Source organism: Pseudoliparis swirei, chromosome 4 (assembly GCF_029220125.1).
Source record: "Pseudoliparis swirei isolate HS2019 ecotype Mariana Trench chromosome 4, NWPU_hadal_v1, whole genome shotgun sequence".
Classification (NCBI taxonomy): Eukaryota; Metazoa; Chordata; class Actinopteri; order Perciformes; family Liparidae; genus Pseudoliparis; species Pseudoliparis swirei.
Genome location: NC_079391.1, coordinates 27,851,930 through 27,871,156, shown reverse-complemented (window position 1 = coordinate 27,871,156; position 19,227 = coordinate 27,851,930). Strand labels below are relative to the sequence as shown.

The following is a 19,227-nucleotide window of genomic DNA, read 5'->3' as shown; positions in this document are numbered from 1 at the left end:
CATTACATGGAAAGCCAATGCCTGCATTGAAGGCCAACGCAATTAGCATGAAAGCAGAATCACAGTTCATTCACCAGATGGAGACAGACCGTGTCTTAAAGGCTGAGGATAGGCTGTTTGACGCTGGAAGAAGGCAACCTTCAAATGCTCTTCTATGCCATGCAAAGGAATGGAGAAAAGGATCCGAAGATGTTCGACAAGTCATTGGCAGCATTGATATGCCCTCAAACACAATATTTGATCACAAAACATAAATGGTAAGACATAATATCATGGTTATGGCTTTCTATCCCATTATGAAAAATAGCTCTCTAAAGACTGAAAGCTGGCATCAAGGAGGCAAAGAGGAGGCTTCAAGAGACTTGTGAAACCTCAACACCAAATACATGTGGCAGGGGATCCAGAATGTCACAGGCTACAAAAGTAAGAGCGCCCCCTTCATGTGGGAGGTCATGTTTCCAGCTGTTCAGAGCGGAACATGACACGGAGATCTCTGGAAAAACGAAGGATGGAGGAATCTGTTTTTACTCCAACAGTGGCTGGTGTAACAAAAGTGAACTCATTCTACCGCACTGTTCTCCTGATCTGGAAACTTTAATCATAAAATGCAAACCCCTTTTCTCCCCCTGTGAGTTTGCTCCATCGATACTGGTCGGTGTCTACATGCCGCCGTAGGGCAACGTGCAGGATGCACAGCAGACACTTGCTAAAAAAAAGATACTGTGTTGGAAGCGGACCTACCCGTACTCCTTAGTTATTGTCCTTGGGGACTTTAACAAAGGAAACCTCAGCCATGAACTTCCTAAATACAGTTTATCAAATGCCCAATTAGAGAGGAGAAAATTTGATCATTGTTACACAACAATCAGCGGAGCCTATCACGCCGTCCCCAGGGCTGGACTGGGACACTCTGACCACGTCATGGTCCATCTAATTCCTCATACAGGCAGAAATTAAAGCTCTGCAAACCTGTGGTGAGGACATTTGAAGAAGTGGACCAGAGAAGCTCTGGAGGATCTTCGTGTGTGCTTGAACTGTACAGACTGGGATGTCTTCTGGACTGCTATCAACAGTCTGGATGAGTTCAGAGGCTGTAAGTTCATATCAGCTTCTGTAAGGAAAGCTGTATACCATCATCACGCACCAGGGTGTGTTACAACAATGACAAACCCTGGTTCATAGCAGAGCTCAGACAGCTAAGGCTGCATAAGGATCAGGTGTTTAGGAGTGGGGACAAAGACTTGCACAAGGAGTCTGTAGCAACTCTCCTGCCGCTACCCGTGGGTTTCCCCCACAAGCACCAAGGATAGCCAGACAACCACGAGCTTCTGTTTGGTAACATCTTTTGACTGACTGACTGACTGACTGACTGACTGACTGACTGACTGACTGACTGACTGACTGACTGACTGACTGACTGACTGACTGACTGACTGACTGACTGACTGACTGACTGACTGACTGACTGACTGACTGACTGACCGACTGACTGACTGACTGACTGACTGACTGACGGCGGCGGCTGACTGACGACTGACTGACTGACTGACTGACTGACTGACTGACTGACTGACTGACTGACTGACTGACTGACTGACTGACTGACTGACTGACTGACTGGCTGGCTGACTGACTGACTGACTGACTGACTGACTGACTGACTCACACACACACACACACACACACACACACACACACACACACACACACACACACACACACACACACACACACACACACACACACACACACACACACACACACACACACACACACACACACACACACACACACACACACACACACACACACACACACACACACACACACACACACACACACACACACACACACACACACACACACACACACACACACACACACACACACACACACACACACACACACACACACACACACACACACACACACACACACACACACACACACACACACACACACACACACACACACACACACACACACACACACACACACACACACACACACACACACACACACAGCCAGTCTTTTTCGCTATACAGGCCCAGCTATGGTTTAGATGGACTACCCTTTCCCGAGGTCCCACAGCTTTGGCAGTTAGGTTCAAACACTTTAAAAAATTTGAAAAAAATTCAGCTCACTTTAGATTTGAGATACACAGCCACCTACTTATATGGTGGTATAGGCAGACATTTCTTTTTTGACAAAAGTGTGGTTTATAAGGACTAAAAAAACACTGTTGGGTCTTTAAAGGGACAATAACCCAGCCTCCTCATTAACATAATACACACTAACCTGACAAGACACAGTATTACTGGAACAGTCAATTTAATATCAAAATAAATCTTATTAGATGACCAAATTGGAGGCATGCACGTTGCCCCCCTCCAGAGTGAGCCAGTACGTGGATAAATAGATGGATACATCTCTCCATCTACGCAGAGAGAACCAGCCAGTGACTGAACACCCTGGCTTCAATCTCTGGCTTTCATTAAACATGAAAAACACAACAAAGAGCTGGGGCGCTTTATCATTTAGTTTATTGATGTATCCAGACTTTAGTGGTTGGTAAACAATACTTTTTAAAGATACAAACAATCGAGGAACAAGCCTATAGTGGGATGTAAACAATACTTTTTAAAGCTAGAAACAACTGAAGAGAATGACAGAGCGAGAAAGAGTGAGACACAAAGACAGTGATAGAGACACACATAGACACAAAGAAAGAGAGACAGACACAGAGACACACATAAAGATAGAGAGACAGAGACAGTGAGGAGACAGAGAGAGAGAGACATAAAGATAGAGAGACAGATACAGTGAGGAGACAGAGAGAGAAATACATAAAGATAGAGAGACAGATACAGTGAGGAGACAGAGAGAGAGAGACATAAAGATAGAGACAGTGAGGAGACAGAGAGAGACATACATACAGAAAGAGACAGTGAGGAGACAAAGAGAGATATACATAAAGATAGAGACATAGACAGTGAGGAGACAGAGAGAGAGATACATAAAGATAGAGAGACATAGACAGTGAGGAGACAGAGAGAGAGACATACATAAAGATAGAGAGACAGAGACAGTGAGGAGACAGAGAGACATACATAAAGATAGAGAGACATAGACAGTGAGGAGACAGAGAGAGACATACATAAAGACAGAGAGACATAGACAGTGAGGAGACAGAGAGAGAGATACATAAAGATAGAGACATAGACAGTGAGGAGACAGAGAGAGAGACATACATAAAGATAGAGAGACAGAGACAGTGAGGAGACAGAGAGAGACATACATAAAGATAGAGACATAGACAGTGAGGAGACAGAGAGAGAGACATACATAAAGATAGAGAGACAGAGACATACATAAAGACAGAGAGACAGAGACAGTGAGGAGAGAGATAGACATACATAAAGATAGAGAGACAGATACAGTGAGGAGACAGAGAGAGACATACATAAAGATAGAGAGACAGAGACAGTGAGGAGACAGAGAGAGAGGCATACATAAAGATAGAGAGACAGAGACAGTGAGGAGACAGAGAGAGAGACATGCATAAAGATAGAGAGACAGAGACAGTGAGGAGACAGAGAGAGAGAGACATACATAAAGACAGAGAGACGGAGACAGTGAGAGACATACATAAAGATAGAGAGACATAGACAGTGAGGAGACAGAGACATACATAAAGACAGAGAGACAGAGAGGAGACAGAGAGAGAGAGACATACATAAAGATAGAGAGACAGTGAGGAGACAGAGAGAGAGACATACATAAAGATAGAGACAGAGACAGTGAGGAGACAGAGAGACATACATAAAGATAGAGAGACATAGACAGTGAGGAGACAGAGACATACATAAAGACAGAGACAGAGACAGTGAGGAGACAGAGAGAGAGACATACATAAAGATAGAGAGACAGAGACAGTGAGGAGACAGAGAGAGAGACATACATAAAGACAGAGAGACAGAGACAGTGAGGAGACAGAGAGAGAGATACATAAAGATAGAGACAGAGACAGTGAGGAGACAGAGAGATACATAAAGATAGAGAGACAGAGACAGTGAGGAGACAGAGAGAGAGAGACAGTGAGGAGACAGAGAGAGAGACATACATAAAGACAGAGAGACAGAGACAGTGAGGAGACAGAGAGAGAAATACATAAAGATAGAGAGACAGATACAGTGAGGAGACAGAGAGAGAGAGACATAAAGATAGAGACAGTGAGGAGACAGAGAGAGACATACATACAGAAAGAGACAGTGAGGAGACAAAGAGAGATATACATAAAGATAGAGAGACAGAGACAGTGAGGAGACAGAGAGAGAGACATACATAAAGACAGAGAGACAGAGACAGTGAGGAGACAGAGAGACATACATAAAGACAGAGACAGAGACAGTGAGGAGACAGAGAGACATACATAAAGACAGAGAGACAGTGAGGAGACAGAGAGAGAGACATACATAAAGATAGAGAGACATAGACAGTGAGGAGACAGAGAGAGAGACATACATAAAGACAGAGAGACAGAGACAGTGAGGAGACAGAGAGAGAGAGAGTCATACATAAAGACAGAGACAGTGAGGAGACAGAGAGATACATAAAGATAGAGAGACATAGACAGTGAGGAGACAGAGAGAGACATAAAGACAGACACAGAGGGACATAAGCAATTTGGAGACAGAGATAGACATAAAGACACAGACAGACACGCATAGAAAGTAAGGATACAGAGAGAGACATCAGACAGACACAGAGAGATACATAGAGACAGACATAGACAATGAGGAGACAGAGGGAGACATAAAGACAGACACAGAGGGACGTAGACAATAAAGAGACAGATATAAAGACAAGAGACAGACACATCGAGACGTAGACAGTCAGGAGAGAAAGACACAGAAAGACATAGATAATGAGGAGACAGAGGGACATAGAGACAGACACAGAGGGACATAGACAATAAGGAGACAGAGATATAAAGACAGACACAGAGACATAAACAGTGAGGAGAGAGACACAAAGAGAGACAGAGAGACATAAACAGTGAAGGGACAAAGAGAGACATGGAGAGACATAGACAGTGAGGAGAGAGAGACAGAGAGAGATCGATAGAGAGACATAAAGACAGTGAGAGACAGATAGTGTTGCTTTGTGGTTTACCATAAACATAACAGTAATCGTTTGTGGTTACTTGTTGTCTGTTAAGTTCAACTTCACACTTTTCCTGTGTTGAGTCGTTGGTAACTCGAGGTTTCAGCAGCATTGAAGTGATTGGAAGAGTTGGGCGATCTTTTGACGACTGGGATGCTTGTGTCTGACCCATGAGATGCTCCAGCGTCAGGTAGTACTGGTTTCACTTGAATTCGTCCTGGTTTCAACTGATGAGGCGTAATGGGGATGCTTGCATCGGAATCATCATCATCATAATCATCATCGTCGTCATCTTGTGTTTCCGAATCCGGTGTGCATTCCTCATCGGACATGCACTCCAGAAACTGGTAAGAAAACAAAGGATTTAAAATGATAGACAGCTAAAGACCAACAACAAACCACATGTGCTCTGTTCTGTGTTACTCACCTGTGATGGGTGTTGGTTATCATTTGTAACTCTTCTGAGGATTGATGCCAGAACAAACTGGAAGACATTTTGAATATATAGTACAAGTTTAAATACCACAGTTGTTCCTGTCAGAGCAATACAGAGATCTGGAATACATGAACATGCAAAAATGTCCCCTTTTATAGAGATAATTGTTGCCCATGTTTACACTTTTAAGTGTAACAGCTGGTGTATTGGAAAAGAACCTCTAGCATTAAACCATAAGAGATCTTGTCAGTACCAATAAGGCAAAAATAAAACACTTTTAAGTAATTTCAATGATATACTTAAACTTCACAATTTTGGAAATAGTTGATATAGCATCCTATGCTGTGAATTAAGGATTATTTGTCATAAGTGTTTCATTATAGAATGGTTTGTACATTTGAACACAGCAAATATACCGACCTAATACCCCAAGACGCACTTTGTACCAATCCACGAAATATCTTATCTCTGCATTCATAGCCACGCCACTTGAAGGAGGATACAGGTCCCAAACATTGAACATACTTGTCCAAGGAGGATATTGTTGTGCACACCAGGTGATGCTTGACACTTGTCCAAAAAAAGATTTTATGACATTTGATTAAAAAACGACCAAAAGAGACTGGGTGGACCGTTATAATTACAGATGTAAAAGGGTTTTAAAAAGATCCCGAGGTAAAGATATTTATCAAACTTCATGGAGGTTTAAGATATTCCATAGAGTTTGTTTAATGTCATCTGACTCCAGAGATGAATGAAAGGCATAGTGTTTAGAGTAGTTCACACAGTTATAGAATGTCAATTCTGACTGTCTAGTGTCCTCATATATCATTGTCCCTATATACCATATGAGGTGGTTACACACACACACACAGTAGTTATAGAAGGTTGATTCTGAATGTCTAGTGTCCTCATATATCATTGTCCCTATATACCATATGAGGTTACACACACACACACACAGTAGTTATAGAATGTCGATTCTGATTGTCTCTTGTCCTCATATAACCCTGTCCATCCAAACCATATGAGGAGACTACACACACATACACACACAGACGCACACATAAACAGGATTTAATGTTTTGTTCACACATAATGTAATGAAACTTAAGTTTAGACTTGCTTACCTCTTCAACCCTGTTGAGGAGACCAAGTTGTGTGAATGTTGGATTCAGGCCATCCACAGAGGTCTCAAGCTGGTCAGTTTCGTCCCTCTGAGCAGAATACAACATAGTTAATTTTAGACACATCAGAAACTGTCTCTCCTTAGAAGCAGCTAAGATATTTATGCACGCTATGATTCTCTCCCACATGACATACTGTATCACATGCTGGGGACAAGCTAGTGAATCAGATGTAAGACCTCTTGCTTCCTTGTATAAACAAACCCTGAAAACTTTAGACAAAAGCCTGTGCGTTTCACCACTGTAAGATACTAGAAACACAGGCTACTGAGCTTGAACACCTTAGACAACTAGCAGACTCATGTATGGTCTATAAAATCATTAATGGGTTGGCACCTCCACCACTGTGTGACTTTGTACATATTCGTCCTACAAATTCCATCAGAGCTACAAGAACAGTGTCAGTACTTGATTGCGTTAAACCGTTCCGCTACACTGTGTTTGGACAGTCATCTTTTCTGTAAAAGCAATAACTCAGTGGAACAGTCTGCCAGAAAAGATGAGGAGGTGCAGTTCAATTGTCACTTTCAAAGCTCACCTGAAAGGACAGTTGCTAGCGAGTCAATCATGTTCCCATTTTCAGTAGGGTACCCTTAATGGGGCGGCATGACGATAATCAACCTCTGGGGCCTCTGGCCCCTGTTAAATAGGCTCATTGACCGTAGGGGTTTTTTATTTCTATTTTATTTTTAATGTTATCGTACGTATTTCATTGTATTGTTCTACATTGTATGTTTTATTTTGTATTGTTTTATATTGTATGTACAAGGGACTGGAGGTGTAAAATAGCAAAAGCTATAACCTAGTGCAATGCATCTTTTCTCTTCGGAGACTAATGTTTTTTTGTACGTTGTCCCTGAAATAAACTTCTAAAATAAATAAAACTCAATCAGCTCACTGTTATCATCTGGAGCAGAAAAGGGGTAGAAAGAGACAGTAAATAGGATGTGGAACTGTACCATCAAGTGTTGTAATAGATGATCATCTCAGGGAATCATGAACGTGAGAGGTCCTCCGCTCCGACTAAGTCAGTGCTCGGGCCCTAATAATAATAAAAAATATACATTTTCAAAATGTACAATCTGGTTAAAGTCATTTATGAACCAACATCCTTTTTTTGTCCTGAGCAAGTCCTTAAAGGACTCATTTGCTCTGCTTAGCCATGAGCCTTTTCCCGACAGTCTTTTCTGCCTCTTGCTAGGGTTGTCACAATACCAACATTATAACTACGATACCTGCCATAAATATCATGATAACCGATACCACGATACCAGAATTTTATACAATACCACACATTTTGATACTGGTAAATTGATCTATAATAGTAATCAAAAAAAGTGGGCTTTCCTTCACTGTCTGCAATTTAGACATAGTACTTCCAAAAAGCCACGGACGGCCAGCAAAAGCGCCTCTGCACTTGATGCCATGTCTCCTATCACTCGCTGTGAGTGATCGCTGCCTTGTGTGTGTGTGTGTGGGCACTGGGCAGTCCACCCCCTTGCAGTCAATGCGTGCTGGCAGTGTCACAGGTAGCGGAGCAGTGAATGCGCTCTGATCTACACGATTCACGTTGACATATTTTGATTTAAAACGGCAGATTTTGAATGAGAACCATCCTACTGTTGACAAAAAGAATCAGGAACAGGCCCGATTCTACTGTTGGTTCTCTTTGCAAAGCTTGGAAATGTCCATCTGACACATCTCTATTTGTTACTAATATTGAATTTAAAAAAAAGATACAACTAAATGAATCTTATGACGCATTTGATTAAAAAAAGAACAAAAGAGACTGGGTGGACCGTCATAATTACAGATGTAAAAGGGTTTTAAAAAGATCCCGAGGTAAAGATATTTATCAAACTTCATGGAGGTTTAAGATATTCCATAGAGTTTGTTCAATGTCATCTGACTCCAGAGATGAATGAAAGGCAGAATAGTGTTTAGAGTAGTTCACACAGTTATAGAATGTCAATTCTGACTGTCTAGTGTCCTCATATATCATTGTCCCTATATACCATATGAGGTGGTTACACACACACACACACACAGTAGTTATAGAAGGTTGATTCTGAATGTCTAGTGTCCTCATATATCATTGTCCCTATATACCATATGAGGTGGTTACACACACACACACAGTAGTTATAGAATGTCGATTCTGATTGTCTCTTGTCCTCATATAACCCTGTCCATCCAAACCATATGAGGAGACTACACACACATACACACAGACGCACACATAAACAGGATTTAATGTTTTGTTCACACATAATGTAATGAAACTTAAGTTTAGACTTGCTTACCTCTTCAACCCTGTTGAGGAGACCAAGTTGTGTGAATGTTGGATTCAGGCCATCCACAGAGGTCTCAAGCTGGTCAGTTTCGTCCCTCTGAGCAGAATACAACATAGTTAATTTTAGACACATCAGAAACTGTCTCTCCTTAGAAGCAGCTAAGATATTTATGCACGCTATGATTCTCTCCCACATGACATACTGTATCACATGCTGGGGACAAGCTAGTGAATCAGATGTAAGACCTCTTGCTTCCTTGTATAAACAAACCCTGAAAACTTTAGACAAAAAGCCTATGCTTCACCACTGTAAGATACTCGAGAAACACAGGCTACTGAGCTTCAACACCTTAGACAACTAGCAGACTCATGTATGGTCTATAAAATCATTAATGGGTTGGCACCTCCACCACTGTGTGACTTTGTACATATTCGTCCTACAAATTCCATCAGAGCTACAAGAACAGTGTCAGTACTTGATTGCGTTAAACCGTTCCGCTACACTGTGTTTGGACAGTCATCTTTTTCTGTAAAAGCAATAACTCAGTGGAACAGTCTGCCAGAAAGATGAGGAGGTGCAGTTCAATTGTCACTTTCAAAGCTCACCTGAAAGGACAGTTGCTAGCGAGTCAATCATGTTCCCATTTTCAGTAGGGTACCCTTAATGGGGCGGCATGACGATAATCAACCTCTGGGGCCTCTGGCCCTGTGTAAATAGGCTCATTGACCGTAGGGTTTTTATTTCTATTTTATTTTAATGTTATCGCATTTATTTCATTGTATTGTTCTACATTGTATGTTTTATTTTGTATTGTTTTATATTGTATGTACAAGGACTGAGGTGTAAAATAGCAAAAGCTATAACCTAGTGCAATGCATCTTTTCTCTTCGGAGACTAATGTTTTTTTGTACGTTGTCCCTGAAATAAACTTCTAAAATAAATAAAACTCAATCAGCTCACTGTTATCATCTGGAGCAGAAAAGGGGTAGAAAGAGACAGTAAATAGGATGTGGAACTGTACCATCAAGTGTTGTAATAGATGATCATCTCAGGGAATCATGAACGTGAGAGGTCCTCCGCTCCGACTAAGTCAGTGCTCGGGCCCTAATAATAATAAAAAATATACATTTTCAAAATGTACAATCTGGTTAAAGTCATTTATGAACCAACATCCTTTTTTGTCCTGAGCAAGTCCTTAAAGGACTCATTTGCTCTGCTTAGCCATGAGCCTTTTGCCGACAGTCTTTTCTGCCTCTTGCTAGGGTTGTCACAATACCAACATTATAACTACGATACCTGCCATAAATATCATGATAACCGATACCACGATACCAGAATTTTATACAATACCACACATTTTGATACTGGTAAATTGATCTATAATAGTAATCAAAAAAAGTGGGCTTTCCTTCACTGTCTGCAATTTAGACATAGTACTTCCAAAAAGCCACGGACGGCCAGCAAAAGCGCCTCTGCACTTGATGCCATGTCTCCTATCACTCGCTGTGAGTGATCGCTGCCTTGTGTGTGTGTGTGTGGGCACTGGGCAGTCCACCCCCTTGCAGTCAATGCGTGCTGGCAGTGTCACAGGTAGCGGAGCAGTGAATGCGCCTGATCTACACGATTCACGTTGACATATTTTGATTTAAACGGCAGATTTTGAATGAGAACCATCCTATTGTTGACAAAAGAATCAGGAACAGGCCCGATTCTACTGTTGGTTCTCTTTGCAAAGCTTGGAAATGTCCATCTGACACATCTCTATTTGTTACTAATATTGAATTTAAAAAAAAGATACAACTAAATGAATCTTATGACGCATTTGATTAAAAAAAGAACAAAAGAGACTGGGTGGACCGTCATAATTACAGATGTAAAAGGGTTTTAAAAAGATCCCGAGGTAAAGATATTTATCAAACTTCATGGAGGTTTAAGATATTCCATAGAGTTTGTTCAATGTCATCTGACTCCAGAGATGAATGAAAGGCAGAATAGTGTTTAGAGTAGTTCACATAGTTATAGAATGTCAATTCTGACTGTCTCGTGTCCTCATATATCATTGTCCCTATATACCATATGAGGTGGTTACACACACACACACACAGTAGTTATAGAAGGTTGATTCTGAATGTCTAGTGTCCTCATATATCATTGTCCCTATATACCATATGAGGTGGTTACACACACACACACAGTAGTTATAGAATGTCGATTCTGATTGTCTCTTGTCCTCATATAACCCTGTCCATCCAAACCATATGAGGAGACTACACACACATACACACAGACGCACACATAAACAGGATTTAATGTTTTGTTCACACATAATGTAATGAAACTTAAGTTTAGACTTGCTTACCTCTTCAACCCTGTTGAGGAGACCAAGTTGTGTGAATGTTGGATTCAGGCCAGCCACAGAGGTCTCAAGCTGGTCAGTTTCGTCCCTCTGAGCAGACTCAATCAGCTCACTGTTATCATCTGGAGCAGAAAAGGGATAGAAAGAGACAGTAAATAGGATGTGGAACTGTACCATCAAGTGTTGTAATAGATGATCATCTCAGGGAATCATGAACGTGAGAGGTCCTCCGCTCCGACTAAGTCAGTGCTCGGGCCCTTATCAAGAGGCTCTGGAATCCTTCTTTGAAAAGGCCCGAAAAATCCACTGCAGTGACAAAATGTGCACCCTTTGTTGTGGTCATGAAAATAAATGAACACCAAAATGTTTCAAGTGTTTGTGTCGGTCGGTCTGGTCCCCCCCCCCTGAAGCTGTAAACCTAGGGGAAACACTGACACCCATTAGTAGTAAGTGAGGTAAAGAAAAATGTCTTCTGAGATAAATCGTGATTCTCTTTTGAAAGAATGACAACACGCAGAAACTAAATTGTCAACGTTATGATCTCCTGTAATAAACCTGTGACCCCGGGATGTCCATTCCTCACCGCTGCCCCTGAACGCAACAGACGTATACATTTGCATTCCTTGATTACACTCTAAACGAGGCTAAATACTAGCAGCGTTTTTGTGAGGGCTGCTGAGGTTGAGCAGTCGAATATGGATACAATCTTACACCGTGTTTCTGACCCCTAGGCTTACAACTTCAGGGGGGAGGGACCGACAAACACAAACCAGTGTTTCCCATACCATTATAACAGGGTGGCCCCCCTGAAATTGTATCTATAGTGCCAGATTACAACAAGAGTAATTTAAGGGTCTACACCAGGACAGGGCAATTATTTTTCCCAGAGGGCCACATGAGGAACAGAAAATATTGTGGAGGTCCAGGCCAATCGCCTAATAGGGCGGTGCAGTCACATGGGTCTGATGTTCCTTATGCCGAGGAGCAATACTCTGGATGCAGCTGTCAGTTAATCTTACAACTCTAAAACTCTTGTAGTACAAACCATGTCTCCGGCGACAGAAAGTGACATGCCAAATTCAAATTAAAGTTAACACTTTCCGACGTAATTCCAGAGGATTCGGAATGCTAAGAAGCGGAGCGTTTCAGTGGTATGCGGTACATTACGGTAATCGTAAGACATTTGGCGAGCTTGCCTGTGAGGGGAGGGGTGGAAGTGAGCAGAGAGCAAGCTGGAATCGCAGCCTGATACGTCGGCAGAAAGCATGGCACACGTTCCCGAAGCACAATGACGGCAACAGAGCAGCATCTATGTTTCTTAATGCTTATTTATTGCTCAGCGCTCCTTTAAGCTTTGTGTGCGCTCTTCTGCAGCAGAAGGCGTTACAGCGGTCTTTACGTAAAGTCGGAGGATACCGTGTGTATCTGCCGTGTTCTGCTCCAGGAGAGTGACACACACAGCCTCAAAGAGCGCTGAGCAATAAATAAGCATTGAGAAACATAAATGCTGGTCTGATGCCATCATCTTGCTTCGGGAAACTCAAGTCGGGAATGGAGAAGCGTTACAGCGGTCTTTACCATAACTTATAATAAATATAATAATTATAATACTCGGCGGGCCGGATTAAAAAGCCCAACGGGCCTTATATGCAAAGTTTGGAAATGTAACCCTCCATTTGATATATCTCTGCAATTTATTAACAATATTGAATACAAAAAAAGATAAATTAACTAAATTAATCTGTTTTTTAATTATGAAGAATCAGATAGCCACAGTGAGAAAAAAATAAATCATGTGTAGAAAGATGTTGACGCATAAAGAGGAATTTACACCCGTAATATGTAGCTTAAAACATAAAACTACTAATATGACTTACCTTTTCATATCTTTTGAGCAGACTAGTTGATGCACCTGGAGATCTCTTTTCTTGCCTCTTACTTGTTGACACCTTTTGAGTACTCTGAGAAGGCTCGGATGTAGATGGACCCTCACCGTGCTCCCCGTCCGAAGACTTTCCTTCAGATTTCTGAAGATATTAACAATAAACATCAATCCAACGGGATCAGGTCAAAACTGAATAATCAATACAGCAGAAACTTTGATATTTGTAGGTAGCAACATTTCTTTTTTCACCTCATCAACCAACAATGTCAATAACCGTTTTAATACTGTCAAAGATAATTGTAAATTAATGTAAAATCAAAGCTACTTGGACATCATTAAGCATTATTCATGGATGTGACATATCATATGGTATAAGCATTTCCTTTGGAAAGAACTTTAAAAGTAACAGTTTGACTACCTTGCATCTCCACGGCCAATCCGAGTCACCATAATTATAGGTGACCTCCTCTCCTTGACTGATGTCTCGTGTTGCAAACAAACACAGATGGGGCTTCCCTTGTATGTTTAGGTACTTCATCTTGGCATTGGGGTTGACATTATTATCGTTCACAAGTCTTCCAAGTGACCCATCCTCTTTTGCTGCATCAAAACTACAAAAACAAAAGTATATCAGTTTCATAACAGTAAATATATAAAATAAAGGCAAAGTGTCATTGAATTTGGATTAGACGAAGCATTGACACAATACGCACCACCATAGTTTTCCATTAAAATGGAACTCGAACATGAACACCTTCAGGCAGTCGTGATGAAGTCTCTGTCTCCGTTCACATTCTTGCTGGCTTATTAATTCACCTCTATATTCCAACAGAAAGTCTCCCTTTTCAAATAGAGCAGAGGTGAAGATGCCACGACCTATTCCACACACAGAGAAAAAACGTTTGTTAAGTTTATTCCTACTTTAATCATGGTTACAAAATTAGAACATTCAACTTACCTTTGAAGGCATTGATGTATTTGATGTCAAGTCCCACTTTGTCCCCTCCAGTATCAATGTAAAAGTTGGCATCAGCCTTTGGATTTAGGCGTCTTCGTCGGTGCATATTCTCTTGCTGAAATGACCAAAGAAGATGGTTGTCAGGATTATTATCTTCATTTATAGAACATGCATGATCAGAACATATTCTATAGCCATTTAAACTAGTAATCAGAATCAGAATCAGAATCAGAAACAGTTTTATTGCCAGGAATGTTTTCACAAACAAACGAGGAATTTTTTTTGGTGGAAGGTGCAACATTTGGACATGACAAACAAACAACAATCAACACGACAGAAAGACAACAAATAATGTGAAGTGTTTGGGTGTGTGCTTCAAGTGGTGTGTTTTAGTTAAAGTGCATGTTAAAGTGACGTGTGTGGAGGAGGGAAGAAGAAGGAGGAGGGAGGAGGAGTGAGGAGGAGGAAGAGGAAGGAGCGGGAAGAAGGAGGAGAGAGGAAGGTGGAAGAAGAGGTGGTAGTCCTGGGGTGACAGTCAGTCAGTCCCGGGTCCATTGATGAGCCCGACCGCCGGAAAAAGCTTTGGTGTGGCGGGTGGTCTTGGTCATGATGGATCGCAGCCTCCTCCCGAGGGAGGGACTCGAACAGGAGTGTCCAGGGTGGGAGGGTCAGCGACAATCTTTCCGGCCCGCTTCAGTGACCTGGAAGTGAACAGGACCTGGAGGAAGGCAGATTGCAACCGATAACCCTCTCGGCCGAGCGGATGATGCTCTGCAGCCTGCACTTGTCTTTGGCTGTGGCTGCAGGGTGCCAGACGGTGATGGAGGAGCAGATGATGGACTCAACGATGGCCGTGTAGAATTGTACCATCACTCTCCTGGCAGGTTGAATTTCCTCAGCTGCCTCAGGAAGAACATCCTCTGCTGGGCCTTCTTGGTGATGGAGCGGATGTTCAGCTCCCACTTGAGGTCCTGGGAGATGATGGAGCCCAGGAAGCGGTAGGACTCCACAGCGCCGACGGGGGTGTCACACAGGATGCGAAGGGCGGGTGGGGCTGCATTCCTCCTGAAATCCACAACCATCTCCACTGTCTTTAGAGCGTTGAGCTCCAGGTTGTTCTGGCTGCACCAGGTCACCAGGTGGTCAGTCTCCCACCTGTAGGCGGTCTCGCCCCACCAGAGATGAGTCCAATGAGGGTGGTGTCATCCGCGAACTTTAGGAGCTTGACGGACTGGTGACTGGAGGTGCAGCTGTTGGTGTACAGGAGAACAGCAGAGGGAGAGAACACAGCCTTGGGGAACCCGTGCTGGTGGTCCGGGAGCCTGAGACGTGTTTCCCCAGCTCACGTGCTGCTTCCTGTCGGTCAGGAAGTCTGTGATCCACCTGCAGGTGGAGTCGGGCACGTGCAGCTGGCTGAGCTTGTCCTGCAGCAGCGGCCGGATGATTGTATTGTAAGCAGAGCTGCAGTCCACAAACAGGATCCCGGCGAGGTTCCTCGGGAGTCCAGATGCTGGAGGATGTAGTGAAGGGCCATGTTGACTGCATCGTCTACAGACCTGTTGGCTCTGTAGGCGAACTGCAGGGGGTCCAGGAGTGGGTCGGTGATGGTCTTGAGGTGTGACAGGACCAAGCGTTCAAAGGACTTCATGACCACAGAGGTCAGGGCGACGGGCCTGTAGTCATTGAGTCCTGTGATCTTGGGTTTTTGGGGACGGGATGATGGTGGAGGCCTTGAAGCAGGCTGGAACGTGGCATGTCTCCAGGGAGGTGTTGAAGATGTCGGTGAACACCGGAGACAGCTGGTCAGCACAGTGCTTCAGGGTGAAGGGGGAGACGGAGTCCGGGCCCGCTGCTTTGCGGGTTCTGCTTTTGAACAGCCTGTTGACGTCTCTCCAGGATGACGAGGGTCGCCGCTGAGTTGATGGAGGGTGCTCCAGAGGTGTGAGCCCCTGATGGGCTGGGGAGGTGGGCTGATGGTCTGTGGCTTGTTGATGGGGCTGTGGGGATGGTCTCAGGACTGCTCCATTGTCTTTCAAAGCGGCAGTAGAACTCATTTAGCTCGTCTGCCAGAAGCACATTGTTCATGGAGTGGGGTGATTTGGGCTTGTAGCTGGTGATCTGCCTGAGCCCTCTCCAGACAGAAGCAGAGTCGTTTGCTGAGAGCTGCTGTTGCAGTTTCTCAGAGTACAGACGTTTAGCATCTCTCACCGCCTTGCTAAACCTGTATTTGGACTCTGTGTACAGGTCCTTGTCCCCACTCCTGAATGCCTGGTCCTTCTGCAGTCTTAGCTTCCTGAGCTCCGCTGTGAACCAGGGTTTGTCGTTGTTATAACTCACCCTGGAGCTGGATGGAATACAGCTGTCCTCACAGAAGCTGATGTAGGAAGTTACAGCCTCTGTGTACTCATCCAGGCTGTTGGTAGCAGTCCTGAAGACATCCCAGTCAGTACAGTCCAAGCACGCCCGTAGATCCTCCAGAGCCTCACTGGTCCACTTCTTGAACTTCCTCACCACAGGTTTGCAGAGCTTTAGTCTCTGCCTGTATGAGGGAATCAGATGAACCATGACGTGGTCAGAGTTTCCCAGTGCAGCTCGAGGAACGGCGTGATAGGCCCTGCTGATTGTTGTGTAGCAGTGGTCCAGAATGCTCTTCTCTCTAGTAGGGCATTTAATTAACTGTCTATATTTAGGAGTTCGTGGCTGAGGTTTCCTTTGTTAAAATCCCGAGTACAATAACTAAAGAGTCCGGGAAGGTCCGCCCACACACCGTATCTGTTCGGCGAGGGTCCGCTGTGCCTCGTGCACGTTCCTCGCGCGGCATGTAAACTCCGCCAGGATGAATGAAGCGAACTCACGTGGGGAGTAGAAGGGTTTGCAGTGAATGATAAAGATTCCAGGTCCGCGAACAGTGCTGTAGGATCACCGTTACGTCGTTGCACCAGCCGTTGTTGAGGTAAAGCAGATTCCTCCACCCTTTGCTTTTCCGGAGAGCTCCGTGTCCAGGTCCGCTCGAACAGCTGGAAGCCAGCGAGCTGGAGCGCAGAATCTGGTATCGATCCACTTAGCCATGATTCCGTAAAACACAGGGCGGAGGATGAGGAGAAGTCTCTGTCTCTCCCACCAGCAGCTGGAGTTCGTCCAGTTTGTTGCACAGTGAGCGGACGTTGAGAGAAATATGCCCGCAGCGCTGTACGAGATCCCGTTCCGTGGCCGACAAGCGCCCTGAGCGTTTCCCTCTCCGCCGGCGTTTCACCAGGCGAAGGTGAGCACACCTTTTACAAAAATGTCCAGTAACTCCACAGAAGTTAAAAACGTTGGAAATAAATCCGCTGGAGTTGTTCCCCTGATGTTCATGAGCTCTTCTCTGGTGAAAGAGCTCTGGGAATCACAGCAGAAAACAGTATTTAAAACGAAAACAACAAAAAACATCGCGCACCAACACACCGAGGCGGCCGTCCGCGGCGCCATCAGGAAGTAATAAACTTGGATAAAATAAGAAAATGAATAACTGCTCCATTCACATTTTTATTTGACACTGCTTCACAGATTTACATATTAAGAATATCTTTAGACTATCTAAGATTAACTGTAGAAGTAAGGTAAGCCCCTTGCTTTGTTTGTTTCTTCCAAACCTGTCTACATGGACTGCTAATCATCCTCTCTGAAGGCCCAGAGTAAACATACCATCAACATTAGCTTAGTGCTAGCAGCTCAGGGAGCAAGCTGCAGGTGATTCAGTCAAGACTGGTGAGGAGATGTGTGATGTAAGCTACAATGGCATGCTAACGTCAACCTTTTACCTTGTATCAAGCCACATAGTATGTTCACTAGCAAGCTAACGTTAGCAAACGAGCGCTAGCTAGCGTTAGCACGTTCGCGAGCTAGCGGTTAGCACGGTCGCTAACAGCAGCAAGCTAACACGCCATGTGGCTCGACACAGGCCGTGACAATGATAAAGCACGAGATAACACGAGCTAAACCACCACGTGAATCGACTGTCCTTAACCAGAGGGCCTGCTAGCATAGCTCACCTCACTCATCTCCTTCAGTCTTCACCACCTGGAGCTAGCTCCGTTTTATACTTACACATATAAATGACACGTTCTCATCTACTCCAGTCTTAACCGAATCACCTGTAGCTAGCTCCGTTTTATACTTACACATATAAATGACACGTTCTCATCTACTCCAGTCTTAACCGAATCACCTGTAGCTAGCTCCGTTTTATACTTACACATATAAATGACACGTTCTCATCTACTAGAGTCTTAACCGAATCACCTGTAGCTAGCTCCGTTTTATACTTACACATATAAATGACACGTTCTCATCTACTCCAGTCTTAACCGAATCACCTGGAGCTAGCTCCGTTTTATATTTACACATATAAAAGCTTACCTGGTGGTGTTTAATCCTTCATCCTTCATCGGTGCATGCTCTCTGCCTGTCTGTTTAAAGGTCCACGCACCTGGTCCTTGACTTTGGTACGCCCCCCCCCGACGTCACTCCCACGCGGGAAAAAACAGCCAATCACAAGAAAGGGCGTGAAATTGTCACGTGTGTATCGAAATGTGTATGAAACTGCACCAGCATCCTCACGCCGATAGATGTCGCTGTTCTATACACTGGGATACACAAAAACTAGGTCAGGTGGTAAAAATGGACTTTGCACGAAAAAGAGAGGGTATGTTAGTTAGACAGTTTTAAGACGTTTAAGCTCTTTGTTTTAGCCGGACCTCGGCATGGTCCGGCTAATCCCAATAAGTCCGGCTGTTGCTGGTGTGTATTCAGGTGTAAAGTCCGGACATACCATAAACACACACACACACACACACACACACACACACACACACACACACACACACACACACACACACACACACACACACACACACACACACACACACACACCGAGCAGACCGCAAACCTGCGCCTCTGCTCACTC

The 19,227-nt window shown here is 43.8% G+C and overlaps 1 protein-coding gene and 1 long non-coding RNA gene across 2 annotated transcripts; both read right to left on the bottom strand.

Moving 5' to 3' along the window:
- Positions 1 to 5,389: 5,389 nt before the first annotated feature.
- On the bottom strand, positions 5,390 to 6,822 carry LOC130192939 (uncharacterized). Its single transcript, XR_008831480.1, has 3 exons — positions 6,733 to 6,822; positions 5,594 to 6,172; positions 5,390 to 5,510 (listed from the first exon to the last, which is right to left on the bottom strand). It is a non-coding gene; the product is annotated as an uncharacterized LOC130192939 (long non-coding RNA).
- A 4,631-nt stretch (positions 6,823 to 11,453) lies between these two features.
- On the bottom strand, positions 11,454 to 18,697 carry LOC130192747 (histone-lysine N-methyltransferase set-1-like). The gene is made up of 6 exons (XM_056412882.1): positions 18,681 to 18,697; positions 14,283 to 14,397; positions 14,038 to 14,200; positions 13,743 to 13,935; positions 13,317 to 13,466; positions 11,454 to 11,561 (listed from the first exon to the last, which is right to left on the bottom strand). The coding sequence occupies exons 2-6, from the start codon at positions 14,386 to 14,388 to the stop codon at positions 11,544 to 11,546; spliced, it is 630 nt and encodes a 209-aa protein (XP_056268857.1). The 5' UTR covers positions 14,389 to 14,397; positions 18,681 to 18,697; the 3' UTR covers positions 11,454 to 11,543.
- Between the last annotated feature and the right edge of the window lie 530 nt (positions 18,698 to 19,227).

What these genes read in the sequence shown, in the direction of transcription:
- LOC130192747 (XM_056412882.1), bottom strand. Translation starts at nt 14,388, where the DNA reads ATGCACCGACGAAGACGCCTAAATCCAAAGGCTGATGCCAACTTTTAC. An exon ending in ATACATCAATGCCTTCAAAG is followed by an intron (nt 14,201 to 14,282) that starts GTAAGTTGAATG and finishes TGTGTGGAATAG; the next exon opens with GTCGTGGCATCTTCACCTCT. An exon ending in TTTAATGGAAAACTATGGTG is followed by an intron (nt 13,936 to 14,037) that starts GTGCGTATTGTG and finishes TTGTTTTTGTAG; the next exon opens with TTTTGATGCAGCAAAAGAGG.